Source organism: Microcaecilia unicolor, chromosome 2, assembly GCF_901765095.1.
Source record: "Microcaecilia unicolor chromosome 2, aMicUni1.1, whole genome shotgun sequence".
NCBI classification, from domain to species: Eukaryota; Metazoa; Chordata; class Amphibia; order Gymnophiona; family Siphonopidae; genus Microcaecilia; species Microcaecilia unicolor.
Window position 1 is genome coordinate 564,465,590 of NC_044032.1, and position 14,958 is coordinate 564,480,547.

Genomic DNA, 14,958 nt, shown 5'->3' on the forward strand with positions numbered 1-14,958 from the left:
TGCCGAAAGCGACATTGAAGAGGTGGGCTTTGAGCAATGATTTGAAGATGGGTAGGGAGGGGGCCTGGCGTTAGGGAAGGCTCACATGTATTTAAAAAAAAATCCAGAAATTGGAAATGCCTTTCCCTTTTGCATATTTTGATTTCCATGCTTTCTCTGCAGCATTTCACAAACACATATTGTGAAACTTCATCCTGCACTATGCCACTATTGTGGTACTGTATATTCACCCCCTGTGCATAGCACAGTGCATAATCAACTATCCAAAGAATCTTCGAGGGATAGGGATAGAGTTGCCACCTGGATGGAACACCAAAAGGCTCATATGTGAGTAACATAGAAACAGAGAAAAATGAAGGCAGATAAAGACCATTTAGAGGGGCATTTTCGAAAGGGACGTCCAAGTTTTGAGGAGGACGTCCTTGCAAAATGTCCCCATCCAGGGGCGGGGAAACCCGTTTTTTCGAAACAAGATGGACGTCCATCTTTCGTTTCGATAACACGGTCAGGGACGCCCAAATCCTGAAATTTGGTCATCCCTAGACTTGGTCGTTTCTGATTTTTAGCGATAATCGAAACCAAGGACGTCCATCTCAGAAACGACCAAATGCAAGCCATTTAGTTGTGGGAGGAGCCAGCATTTGTAGTGCACTGGTCCCCCTGACATGCCAGGACACCAACCGGGCACCCTAGGGGACATTGCAGTGGACTTCATAAATTGCTCCCAGGTGCATAGCTTCCTTGTGTGCTGAGCCCCCCAACCCCCCCCTAAAACCCACTACACACAACTGTACATCACTACCATAGCCCTTACGGGTGAAGGGGGGCACCTAGATGTGGGTACAGTGGATTTGTGGTGGGTTTTGGAGGGCTCGCTGTTTCCTCCACAGATGTAACAGGTGGGGGGGGGGGGGGGAGGCGGGTGGCCTGGGTCCACCTGCCTGAAGTGCACTGTACGCTCCAGGGACCTGCATACTGCTGTGATGGACCTGAGTATGACATCTTAGGCTGGCATAATTGTTAAGCAGTTCAGCTTTATCTTTCTCAGCTTCTACATATTTCTCCCCCTAAACTTTGAGCCTCACAGTGCTATTATGGTACTTCCTCCTGTCACTTATATATCTGAAAAATGTATTGTCCTCCAATTTTGCCATATTATCTATCTTTTCATCCGTTTGCCTCTTTGCATTCCTGACAGCTTTTCCAGCTTCTCTTAGCTTTTCCAGGTATTTTTGCCTGTTCTCTTTCTGAGTTGTCTTGTGACATATGAAGGTTATCCTTCTTTCCCTTACCTTTTTCAGCTACTAAGTTCGAGAACCAGAGTGGCACCAGAGTGGCCTTTTTTCCTCTTACTTTTATGTAATTTTCTAATTTAGAGGTTTGTCGCCTTTAAAATAACTTCTTTCAGTTTTGCCCACTGCTGCTCTACTTCCTTCAACTATTCCCATCCAACTAACTCTTTCCTGAGAAATTTCTCCATCTCAGCAAAGTTAGTTTTTTTGTTTTTTAATCTAGGAGCTTCAATCTTGAATAAATCCTCCTTTGTCTTAATATTGAACCACACTATTCAGTGATCGCTAGATGCCAAATGATCTCCCACCGTAACATCAGAAACATTGTCCCCATTTGTGAGCACCAGGTCAAGAAGAGCTGTATCCTGCGTCAGTTCCGTTACCCACTGCTGAACCAATTCTACCTATAGAGAATTCAAGATCTCTTTGCTTCTAGATGACTGCGCAGCAGGGACGCCCCGATCGATGTCCAGCATGTTAAAATAACCTATCAGTCGTGCTTCCCCTTTCCTAACTATTTTGTGGAAACTCAAAACCCACCTCTTTACCCACTGCTTTTGACTCCTAACTCACTTGCCCTGTCCTTTATCCTCACCTCTTTATTCCCCCCCTTATTTGTTCTGTCTGTTTACCTGTCTTATCTAGATTGTAAGCTCTTTGCGCAGGGACTGTCTTTTGTGTATGATGTACAGCGCTGCGTATGCCCTGTAGCGCTAAAGAAATGATAAGTAGTAGTAGTAGTAGTCTTCAATTAAGTCTATGTCCATTTCTTCTTACTGTGAAGGTGACCTTTATATTACACCAACATAAATACATTTTTCTTTCCCCCTTACCAGTTTCCTTTCTCTCTTACCAGTTTAACCCACAGTGAGGCATATTTTCAAAGCACTTTGGGAGGCTAAGTTCCATAGGTTTCTATGGAACTTTGGGAGGCTAAGTGCTTTGAAAATAAGCCTCAGTGCTTCTTCTTTACCCCATATGTTCTGCAGTTCTGTCATTCTTAACATATAATGCCACTCCTCCACCCTTTTTTCCTACCCTATCCTTCCTGAATAGGTATAACTATATCCCAGTCATGGATATCCAGGAGCCACGTTTCCATGACCGCCGCTAAATCCAAGTTGGCTCCTATTATTGTAGCCTCTAGATCTAGAAATTTTTTTTCTCATACTATGGGCATATTATTTTTTTAATAATCACCAACGGAGCAAAAGGCAGTCGAATCTTTCATATATCAACACACATATAACTTTAGACTCCTAAATAGATATTGATAGCGTCAAATATGGATTATACTTAAATTATAGAGGAAAAGCCTCAATCCTGGCGTGTGCTCCTTGTGTTGTATAACAACGTTAGGGAGCACCGCCCGATCATCACTGGCTCAAAAACCTCTATTAAGTAACCCACTTCTATTTTCTTATTTTAATCAAATTAAATTTCATGGGTACTTAACTTGCTGCTAGAAAAATTTCTGGGCAGTCTCACAAACAGAATACAGTCATATAAACCCTGTCCACGGCCCAACTCGGCCTAAGTTTCGCCTTCTTCCTCAGGGTCCGTGGGTCAATCGACTGTGTTTCAATCGGCACTAAGCTCATACTACGAGCGTTGGTATACAAGGCTCTCCAGATGTGACTCTTTTTTTTTTCCCCTTTTTTTTAATGTCTTACCTTCATGGGGGATATTAATTAGTTTGGGGCTTTTCTCACCCATCCCCAGCAAATTTAGTTTAAAGCCCTCTTTAGTACTTTAGCCAGTCTGTTACTGAAGATACTTAGTCCCTTCCTTGAAAGATGGACACCATCACCACTCAGTAGCTCTTAGAAAATCATCCCATGCTCTAGGAAATCAAAGTGCTCACGTTGGTACCATCCACATAGTCACACATTTAGCTTCAGGATGTGAACTTCCCTCATTCAGCCTTTACCTTCAACAGGAAGGATTGATGAGAACACTGCCTGCGCACCTAGGTGCTTTACCCTCTGACCCAGAGCCATGAAGTCACGTTTGATATGTTCAATAGAAAACCTGGCAGTATCATTTGTGCCAACATGGATAAGCAGCATAGGATAGTGGTCAGTAGGCTTGATGAGTCTAGTCAATCTTTGCACTACATCTCGAATCTTTGTACCAGGCAGACAACACACCTCCCTAGACATCATGTGTGGTCTGCAGATGGGCAACTCAGTACCCCTCAGCAGAGAATCACCAACAATCACTACCTTTCGCTTTTTATCGACCACCGGTCCAGTGGCTTTGGGATTATTGATCATCATCTCCTCTTGTTTTTGAGATGTTTTCAGCTCTTCTGCCTCGCCTCACCCCACGCGTGGAACAAACTCCCCGAGCCCATACGTCAGGCCCCCTCCCTCCCCATCTTCAAATCTCTGCTTAAAGCCCACCTCTTCAATGTCGCCTTCAGCACCTAACCTCTACACCTCTACCCAGGAAATCTAGACTGCCCAACTTGACATTTCGTTCTTTAGATTGTAAGCTCATTTGAGCAGGGACCGTCCTTCTTTGTTTATTTTGTACAGCGCTGCTTAACCCTAGTAGCGCTCTAGAAATGTTTAGTAGTAGTAGTAGTAGTAGGCTATGAACCGATTCTTCAGTTCAACAGAAGATGATGTTAGGGAGTTGATCTTTCAGAATCTGGCGACTTGTGTCCAGCTGTCCTCTTTCTTCACAAGATCTTCTCTCTCTTTGCTGGAGATCCCCAGTGTTTCAACATGCATCTCTGGGATGAATTTCTGGTTGTCACAGATGCTTCTTAGTTTTGCCACTTCCTCTCTTATTTCTTGTACTTCTTTCTTGAGGGATTCAATGTGTATACATTGATGACATGAAACCAGGATCTTGCCTTGGACCAAGATTCAGTCTGGACAGAGGCATTAGCTGAATTGGGAGCCACAGCTTTAGGGGCACAGGGTTGCTTTGCCATATTTCAAGTGTAGGAGCTTTTTGTGCTAGTGGATCAAGGGAAATGAAAGGGCTACCAAGTCCCAACTCTATTTTATTTTCGCTTACACCTGCCCTGCACTGAGGGATGCAGGAAGCAGATAGATTTATTGTGAGATAGCTAGGAAGTTGTTCAGATTTAATCTGTGAGTGTAGTCCAATGCACTTCCTAGCCTATTATTGGGAACAGTTTTAAGGGAAGGAGAAGTTAAATTAATATCCTTCAATTAGAGGTATATAAAAGAGTAACTTACTTTTGTATATGTTAAATGACATCCTTTTAATCTAGACACAGAACAGGCACCTGATTCAAAACTGAAGACTGGAGAGTTACTGCAGTCAGAAATGATTTGCTTTCAAAAAACAGATGCAATTAGGATAGAATTAATTGCTAGAGATAAACAATGGATTAGGCAAACTATTTAGCAAGTGTTACCCTTTTGGGTTTCACATTAGATTCTACTTTGATGTGTGAAGTCCAAATAAGTAATCTATATAAGAAATGTTTCTTTAAATGAAAACAATTGAGAAATATTTGTTCTTATTTTTATGAAAGTCAGTTTGCAGTTTTAGTTCAGGCTCTAGTTATTTCCCATCTGGAATATTCTAATTCATTGTATTTGGAGATTTCAGGTGTTCTTTCTGAAAAAAAAAACTTCAGTTCTTGCAGAACACGGCTGTGAGACTTATTTATAGAAAGAAAAAATCTGATTGTGTTTCCCCTTTATGATTTCTGTTCATTGGCTTCCAATCAAAGCACATGTATTGTTTAAATTAACCTGCTGTGTGTGTAAAATTTTGAATGGTTTAGCTCCAGAAAGTTTATCACATTTAGGCCACTGTTTACAATTTCTGCTTAGACTTTCTGTGCATAACGGGTCTCCTTATATAGTTGTACAAATAAACAACATTTGCTTTCTCTCCCAAACTGTGCATATAATTTAATTGTTCAATGAACCAATTACTGCTAATAGTTGTGCATTAACAATCAATTATTGGCAATAATCTTTATAGTCACTATTCTATAAAGATGAGCGTGTACATTTTTCCACGTGGATCCGAAAAGGGGGCTTGGCCATAGGAGGAGCATGGGCAGGTCAGGGGTGTTCCGAGTGTTTGCACACTATGTTATAGAATTTGGAGGATCTGTTCCTAATTTAGGCAAAGGGATTTACACAGGGTTCAGCATGTGTAAATCCTCGTGCCCAAAATTGGGCATGGATCCCGACACTAAGCAGTATTCTGTAAACAGTGCCCAACTGGGAGTTACATTTATAGAATAGTGCTTAGCACTTTTTTTTTAACAGAATTGAGTTCTATTTGTCTTAACAGATGGTTTTGATCTTTGTACCAATCCATTCATTTAAGATAAATCATCAGTCAGTTCCTTCTATAACGCTGTAAATCACACCATGCATAGGTAGCATTATCTTATTAGAAAACTGTCTCAGGTTTCCATTGATATGGGCTTTCAGTGTCCTACCCTCTTGTTCTCCACTTCAACTTTAGGTGTAGAAATGCTTTGTTTTTGAGTCAACCTCTACAAATTTTTCCTGATTATTGCAGGTAGATGCAGAACATGTTTCTGTAAATACGGCTTTATGCTCTTAATTTACATGCAGAATTTTTTCCCCATCTAAGGAGGTGGTAAGGGCTCCCACGCTAACCCAGTGGTAACCAAGCAGTGCACTAAAAAATAAATTTTGTGCTCCAGAAATGCTGAGCAGTGGGAGTTGGTGCTACCATGGAGACCTGTTGTAGACCAGCAGTAGAGCCGAATTGCCATATGCCAAGCCTGCAGTAACCCTAAAAGGGCCCCTAAATTTATGTGTTTTATTTATCGCCTTTTGAAGGAATTCACTCCTGGCAGTGTACAGCAAGAATACGTCAAACAAACATAAGCAGTAGACAATTACAGCAGTAAAATTATTCAAACCACAGTGCAAAGTATGGCATAGCATGCTACATTACAGTATGAACAACACAATGCACAATAAAACATTTTAATGGACATCATAGGGTGTAAGCAAAGATGGAACATATAGATAATAAGATCATGTAACAGCAATAAGAAAATAAGGGACTAGTTAAAGAGAGTTGTAAATGAGGTCAGAAAGGTGCTTGAACATTATCTTGACTAGGGTAGGAGTGGATAAACATATTTATAGCCCATTAAAGCCAACAGCATAGTTCATAGCGGATTACAATTTAAGACACTAGAAAAAAAATCTAGTATGTCACATAGTCCATACGTTAAGACAGAAATTACTTCATCCAAAGGCTAACTTCATCTTTAAGCTCTAATAAAGTAAGCATCAAATAAACCTAATTGTTAATCATATGTTGCCATATTGCATATTATTTCCTTAAAACATATTTGCAAAATAACATTGCCTTTAACCCCTTTTTATAGGTGTCAGTATTAGACTGACATATTAATTCATGGGAAAAAAAAGACCATAAATTGATGTAAACAATTTTTTTTACCCTAAAACCAAGGGATTTTCTTGAAAAGAAGATTACTGTTTGAAATTAACGAAGCCTACTGTAACGACCCAGTGGTTCCTTAAGGTCTGATCAGACACCTTTGCATAGGTTACATTTTATTTCCTATATTATTTTCCCTCTCTATTGATTTTTGATCATTCCCTCTCCTCTTTGGTGGGCTACAAGAGGTCCTTTTAACTGGAATTGTTTCTTAGCATATTTTGATTGTATAAGGCTTGGTTCGTGTGCCTTTGATATGGGTTTTTGTTATGTCTGAGTCTCCTTTTCTGATTTCAAGTGTTTTTTCCTGCTTGTACAATTTGTGAAATTAGAAATATAAAATTTTTAAAAATTAAGTTTATTGACAGTGTTTTCATCTATTTCTTTTTTTCTTTAGATGCATCTTGAAAATGGACCATCATTGTCCTTGGTAAGTATGCTTATCATGAAATATGAATTTTAGGTTCACATAAAATTATCTAACAAAATAACCTAGGTCACTTTATTGTTTTAACAGTTGTGTTTTTCACTATAGAACAGCTACTGTATTACTAAGCCTTATTGCTCACAAAACATAAGGGCAATTCTATAACTAGGTGTCCACATTTACATGCCACTCATACATATACTCAAGACTATGGCTAAATTGAAAAATACTATAGATATAAAAAAATCAAATAGTGTAAAACTGTTCAGAAGATATCCAATCAAACATGTATATTCAAATCAATTGCTTAAATAAACTGCTGTTTTAGTCAACAGAGGATTCAAACTATTCTTTCCTTTTGTTATTTCTTGTTTTTTGTTTTTTATTTTTTATTTCTTTTTCTTTTCTATATATATGACCTCAGCGATGTTCGCTGCCAACAAACAATTATTTTTTATGACAACGTTAACAACATCCCATCATCTTCATCGGTCAATTTATAATCAACTATTGTAGTTTTGCAAAACATCTTTATTAAACAAAAAGAAAGAATAGTTTGAATCCTCTGTTGACTAAAACAGCAGTTTATTTAGGCAATTGATTTGAATATACATGTTTGGATATCTTCTGAACAGTTTTAGACTCATACATATACAGCATACTGTCATTTTTCTTGAATAAGTGGCATCAAAGCAGCTAAGGGGTCCTTTTACTAAGCCGGAGTAAAAAGTGGCTTGCGGTAGTGTAGGCGCAGGTTTTGGGCGTGCGCAGAACTATTTTCCAGCGCACTTAGCAAAAATGCCTCCCCCGCCCCCCCAAAAAATGGAAGTGCGGCAAAATCAAAATTGCCGCGCGTCCATTTTGGGTGTCTGACCTTACCGCCAGCCATAGACCTAGCAGGAAGGAATCTGTGCGGTAACGACCTACGCACATCAGATGCCACTTGGGCGTGCGCACACCAGAAAATAAAAAATATTTTTCAGATGCACTTAGCAGATGCGTGCCAAAAATGAAATTACTGCAAGAGCCATGTGGTAAGTTCCTTTTGGCGCACATTGGGCACGCGTAGACGCTTACACGACTTAGTAAAAGGGGCCCTAAGTGCCTTTTTGTAAGGGCATGTGTAAGTGGCATGGTGCATAGATGCAAAGAGTTTGGGACAAATACAAATATCTCCTGCATTAACGTCTACCAATATCAATACACATAACTTACGACACTAGTTCTTAAACAATCGAGTTTTTAGACCTCTCCAAAATAAAGGCTGATAGTCTTTATCTGCCTACATTTTTCTCTGTTTCTGTGTTTTAGGCCTTCACATGAGCAGAGCATGAGAGGAGTATGGGCAGTGCTGCCACTATGGGCAGGATTCAGTAAATGGCGCTCAAAATTTAGCGCCGAAAAAAATCGGCACTGAATGGAATTCTGTAGTGAGTGTTCCGGGATTGGTCATACGCAACCAAGCACTAATCCTCTCCAAATGAGTATGTAACAATCATTAAATTCATATAATTTGCCAATATTTATACTTCTTGTAATTTTATATTGTTATTAAAAAATGGGAGGAAAAGCCTCAACTGACTCCTTAAAGGTTACAAGCTTAGAAAAGTATCAATATTGAAAAATTATATGAATTTAATGATTGTTATATACTCATTTGGAGAGGATTAGTGCTTGGTTGCATATGATATAGTTATCCTCGGGATTCCGTATCTACAGTGTTCCAGGATTGGTCCCAAGAATAGAATAGCGTGTAGCACCGGGATCTGTGCTCCGAAGAGTTACACCAACTGAAGCCAGGTGTAAATCCCAGCACACAAGTTGTGCAGATCCACACTATTCTATAACTGTGCACATTTTAAGAGAAAGCTTTTGACCAGCCCATGCCCCTCCAGTAGCCCTGCGCCCTTTGCTGATTCATGCTGAAACACATTGGCACTGTTCTGTAAATGGTCACGCAAGTGTGTTTTCAAGTGGATCTGCCGTTCCTGCACCTTGCATCCATTAGAACCCTTTTCTGTGCCGCAAATTCAAGGGGTCTTTTACAAAGTCGCTCTAGTGTTTTTAGCTCTTGGTAAAAATCAGCTGGCGGTAAACGCTGAGACGCCCAGGAATACCCCAGGCGTCTCAGTGTTTACCGCAAGCTAAAAATGTGAGCGCGGCTTTGTAAAAGGCCCCCTCGGCATGGAAGTAGTGACTAACATTTAGGACAATATATAAAATTCAGCCGTATGTGTGCCCCTTACAGAATACTTTGAGTTCCATGCGCCCTTGCTGTATTTGGGCAACTGCAGTTAGGTCAGTCTATGGCAGGTGTAACTGTGAGTGCCTAGATTTTAGGCACCCCATAACCAGGTTAGGCTACTATTCTATAATGAAATCCTGCTATATCCAGGTACTGTTGTAGATTAGGCTTTCACCAAGTGATATCAGGGTGCCTAAAAGGAGAAATCAGCTTATAGAATTGCCCCTGAAATGTTTATCAACTTTGAAAATACATGTATAACGAATCAGTGAAGTGTAGTTTAGCTATGAAAATAACAAAAATATATTTAGTGCCTTTCAAGTTAGCGAATTGTGCACTTAAATTCTAATCAGTGCTCATTATTGCTTGTTTTCCAAGATTTAGGGGCTCATTTTCAAAACAGAAAGACGTCCAAAAAAACGGCAATTTTAGTTGGGGGGGGGGGGGTATCTATATATATATATGTAAAACTCACCCTCAACGTTCTGAAGACAGTGACGTCAGTGAAGCCAAGCCCTGACTTCCTTCAAAAAGGTTTGAAGGTTCGTGGTGGTGAAGCCACCAAAATCGCTCCAGGCCCCGCCCTTGAGGGAGGAGCAATGACAGAACAACAAAGGGGTTGGCAGGGGGGCGGGGGGGGTGGGAAATCGCTACCGGCCCCGCCCTCGAGGGTCGGAGCAATGGCAGAACAACCAAGGGGTTGGCAGGGAGGCGGGGGAGGGGGTGGGAAATCGCTACAGGCCCTGCCCTCGCGTCAAACATTATGATGTTGAGGGCGGAGCAATGCCACAACAACGAAGGGGTTGGCGGGGGGGGGGGGGTATTGCTGATGACAACCTTGCTAGCGCCCGTTTCATTTGCTCAGAAACAGGCCTCTTTTACTAGTTTTGCCATAACATCCAAATCGGTATTTTCGAAACACATTTTAAAGATGTTTTTCTATGCAGTTCATATGCAGTGCGTCCTAATCACAAGGGAGCGTATTGGGGATGGGATTTGGGTGTTCCCAGAACGTGTACATTTTTCTGCCATAATGGAACAAAGTAAAAATGTCCAGGGCTGAAAGATGTTTTGGTCTACACCTGTTTCAATCACAACTAAGTCACAAAAAGGTGCCCTAAATGATCACTGGAGGGATTAAGGCATGTCCCTCCCCCTTACTCCCCCAGTGGCCACTGACTGCCTTCCACCCCCAAAGATATGAAAGAAACAGTACATACCAGCCTCTGACAGCTTCGGATGTTATGGCCAGTCCTGTTAGAGCACTAAGCAGATCCCCGGAGTAGCCTAGTGGTTGGTGCAGTGCACTGTAGAGACAGCCAGAAAGAAGTCAATCCAAGAGCTGCAGATCATAACAGAGTCCTTAGAAGAACAGGAGGAGGGGAAGAGTTAGAACTTAATCCTGGATTCTGTATAGTGTGCCTAGAGATCCGTGCCAAAATCGGTGCAAATTCTATAACAATGCCTGTAACTTAATTGGCATAATAAGCTAATCAGTGTTGATAACAGCTCTTAACAAGTAATAATGAGCACTGATTAGAATTTAAGTGCACAACTTGCTAATCATATTCAGACAAAAAGGGGCGTGGTTATAGGCAGGGAAGTGGGCATTCCGAAATTTATGCACATAATTATAGAATATGGCAGTGTGCATAAATCTATGCGCGGGGATTTATGCCATGTTTTCTTCGGTGCAAATGGATACATGTAGTTTTAGGTGCTGAGATATCAACTAAGTGTATGTTAGGTATTATTAGGAAAGGAATGGAAAACAAAAGTGAGGATGTTATAATGCCTTTGTATCAGTCCATGGTGCGATTGCACCTCGAATATTGTGTTCAATTCTGGTCGCCGCATCTCAAAAAAGATATAGTGGAATTAGAAAAGATACAGAGAAGGGCGATGAAAATGATAAAGGGAATGGAATGACTTCACTATGAGGAAAGGCTAAAGCGGCTAGGGCTATTCAGCTTGGAGAAAAGACGGCTGAGGGGAGATATGATAGAGGTCTATAAAATAATGAGTGGAACGGGTAGACATGAATCGTTTGTTTACTCTTTCCAAAAATACTAGGGACTAGGGGGCATGCGATGAAGCTACAAAGTAGTAAATGTAATACGAATCGGAGAAAATGTTTCTTCACTCAATGTGTAATTAAACTCTGGAATTCGTTGCTAGAGAAGGTGTAAAGGCAGTTAGCTTAGCAGGGTTTAAAAAATGTCTGGATGGCTTCCTAAAGGAAAAGTCCATAGACCATTATTAAATTGAATTGGGGAAAATTCACTGATATTTCTGGGATAAGCAGCATAAAATGTATTGAACTTTTTCGGGATCTTGCCAGGTATTTGTGACCTGGATCAGCCACTGTTGGAAACAGGATACTGGGCTTGATGGACCTTTGGTCTGTCCCAGTGTGGCAATACTTATGTATTCTATAATCGGTGCCTAAATCTAGGCACCGATTATCGAATACGCTTAGTTAGCACTGATTTCACATATTTGTACAAAAATAGAGTTAAAGTGGGAGTTACACCTGGGTCCCGTTGTTCACAGTCCACTGCACTGACCACTGAGCTACTCCTTGTTTGCTGGTCTATTAGAAATGGACATAATAACTGAAGCTGTCATAAAGCCTGGTATCCACTGTCACTCACTTCTTAGGTGGGTGGGAGGGGGTCAGTATCCACTGGGAGATTAAGGAGGGGTCATGCTTTCATCCCTCTAGTGTTGAGCTGCTCTGTCAGGGCATCTTTTTGTACCCTGAACGTGATTAAAGCAGGTATAGATAAAAACATCCTTTTTTTTGTCTTGAATGTTTCTTCCCATTCCATTATCGCTGAACGACATGCTAATTTTGGGCCCTCCCTAGTCCCGCCCAAAACATGCCTACAACATGCACCGTTGCTATTTGGACGAACTACAGTACAAAATGTCCTGATTCTGCCTTTTGAAAATTGCAATTTGAACGTTTTTAGCAGATGAGGGGTTTTTTTTTGCCATTTTGATACATCCATCTGCTTCGAAAATGAGCACCTTAGTCTCTCTTCTGAAAGCCCGTTTTACTCAATCTAATGGCCCAAGTGAATCCCTTACAGGCTTCCTGCTTCTAATGTTCCTGAAAAAGTTTTTATTATAAGTTTTTGCTTCTATGGCAAATTTTTTTAAAACTAATTTTTGTCTTCTTTATCAGTTCTTTGAATCTAACGTTTTGGTGCTTATGCTGCTTCCTGTTTTCATTTGAATCCTTTTTCCATTTTTTGAAAGATATTCTTTTGGCTAGAAAAGCCCTTTTCATTTCATCTTTTAACTATGCCAATTGTCATTTAACCTTCATTACTCCTTTTCTAATAAATGGAATACATCTGGGCTTTCAGGATAGTATTTTTAAGCAACATCAACCCTTGATTTAGGGGTCCTTTTACTAAGATATGCTAATTATCCCCCAGATTCTGTATAGCGCGACTTACGCGCAAATCCGGTCATATTCTGGATTTGCACATGCAACTTAATTAACAAGCCAGTCAACACCGATAATTGCCACTTAACAAGCAATTATTGAAACTAATTGGCATTAATTAAAATTACACGCAGAACTGTCTAAGCGTGTTCTATAATGAAATGCACACAAAGTCTAAGGCGCATAGTTCAGAAGGGGATGTGGCCATGGGCGTAGAATGGGTGGGTCATGGGTGTTTCTCAGATCTATGCGCGTTGTTACAGAATACACCCGGGCTGCGACTAATTTAGGTGTCGATATTTACACTGTTTTACTTGGCGTAACTGCCCGTGACCAAATTTAGTTGCATAGATGATCACTTGCGTATTCTATAATCTGCATGGAAATTTAGGCTTATTCTATAAAGTATGCCCAAATTTAGACATACTGTATAGAATACGCCTAGGCATATGTTTTTGGCGTGGATTTTTCAGGCACCATATATAGAATCTAGCCCTGTGCTCCTATGGGTGTCTTATCATCTAGCGGTGATAGGGGTAGTGCAGGCTTGGTGTGTGGCAGATCGGCCCTACTACTGGGCGTCCCATGGTAGTTTTGCGCTCAGCTGCCCCCTTTTACTAAGCTGCGGTAAAAGGTGACCTGTTCTGGCATCAACGTGTGTTTTTGATGCCCGCTGAGGCCCCCTGTTACCACAGCATGTAAAGGGCTGTCTTATTTTTTTTAAGAAATGGCTATGCAGTAAGTGAACCACTTGCTGTGCAGCCATTTCAGGGAGAGAGCACTTTCCGCCATCCATTGATGTGGCAGCAAGTGCTCTCGTGCTAACCTGGTGATAACCAGCGATTACTGCTTGGTAAACACCGGCTCTACAAAAATAAAAAAAAACATTTTTGTAGCGCTGGAAATGGCGCACCCTGGGGGTGGGAACTACCACTGAGCTGCTGCAGTAGCCCAGCGGTAGTTCCGGATTAGCAATCGATAAGTCTGTGTTGGGCTTACCGCCACTTAGTAAAACACCAGTGCGGGAGGTATGCCCATGGGCAGAGATTAGGTGTACCTGTGCTAATCGGGTAGCACAGGCACATTACCACATGCTACCCGATTAACATGAGAGTAGCATGGAAACCCTTATCGTCTCCTAAATAGGTGGTGATATGGGCTCCCACGGTAATGGCCACGCAGTAATGGGGAAATTAGCTTGTGGCAATTATAAAAAAAATATATGGCAAGGCTGCCATTTTACTGCCACGCTAAAAGTGGCCGCAGCGCATGGAAAACCCATGCGTTGACACCAGCACTGGCCACGCTTTAGCACGGCTTGTTAAAAGGACCCCTTAGTGAATCTACATTATTGTGCACTGATTAGCTCAGGATTATCACGTGAGCTATTACTACCTACAGAATGGGTGGTGTAAATTGTGCTCACATGGTAAATGTTTTTAATGGCTGCACACTGATGGCAACATTAGCGAATGGTCATTAATTCAAAAAAAATAGAAAATTGTCCACTTTAATGCTGCAGTAAAAATGACCTTTGCATGCAGGACATGCTAATGTAAAGATGCGCCAAGGCCACTTAGTAAAACAACCCCTAAAACATATTTTAAAAATACAAAAAGTGGAGAAAAAAAGACCTCAGTAAAACAAATGAAGACACAGAGAGCCTTTTATCAATTGCTGGTCAGAAATAAACTTCACTTAACAATAAAAAATTTTTTACGTAGTCTGAAAATTACTGCAAATATCAAAGCTTTCAACAATATTAAAAAAAATCACTTAATGAACATTATGCATCCTGCACCAAAGAAAGTAAATATCAGGATCTTCACCTTAAATATCACAATCAAAATGAACTGCATGCATACAGAAAGTAATATTAATACTTACTCAAGCCATAGATCATCTCAATCAGTGGAATTTTCAAATATCCCTATAGAGGCCTCTGTTTCACAGTAGCTGTATCACACTTCTCTTCCTATGGCAAATACTGCATCCAATATGGCTGCAGAAAAAGAAGAACACCAATGTTTAAAACTTAAAACTTATCGTAATAATATAAGCCCCACCAGTACTTTTGAAGGAAAAGTGC

The 14,958-nt window shown here is 40.7% G+C and overlaps 1 protein-coding gene across 2 annotated transcripts in view; it reads left to right on the top strand.

The window, feature by feature from the left end:
* The window catches only part of ZDHHC2 (zinc finger DHHC-type containing 2), a 144,138-nt gene that overhangs the window by 78,859 nt on the left and 50,321 nt on the right, over nt 1-14,958 (top strand). For both annotated transcript variants that reach the window (XM_030192647.1, XM_030192648.1), the window contains one exon: nt 7,138-7,170. In XM_030192647.1, coding sequence (XP_030048507.1) covers nt 7,138-7,170 — 33 coding nt within the window. The remainder of the gene's footprint in view (nt 1-7,137; nt 7,171-14,958) is intronic.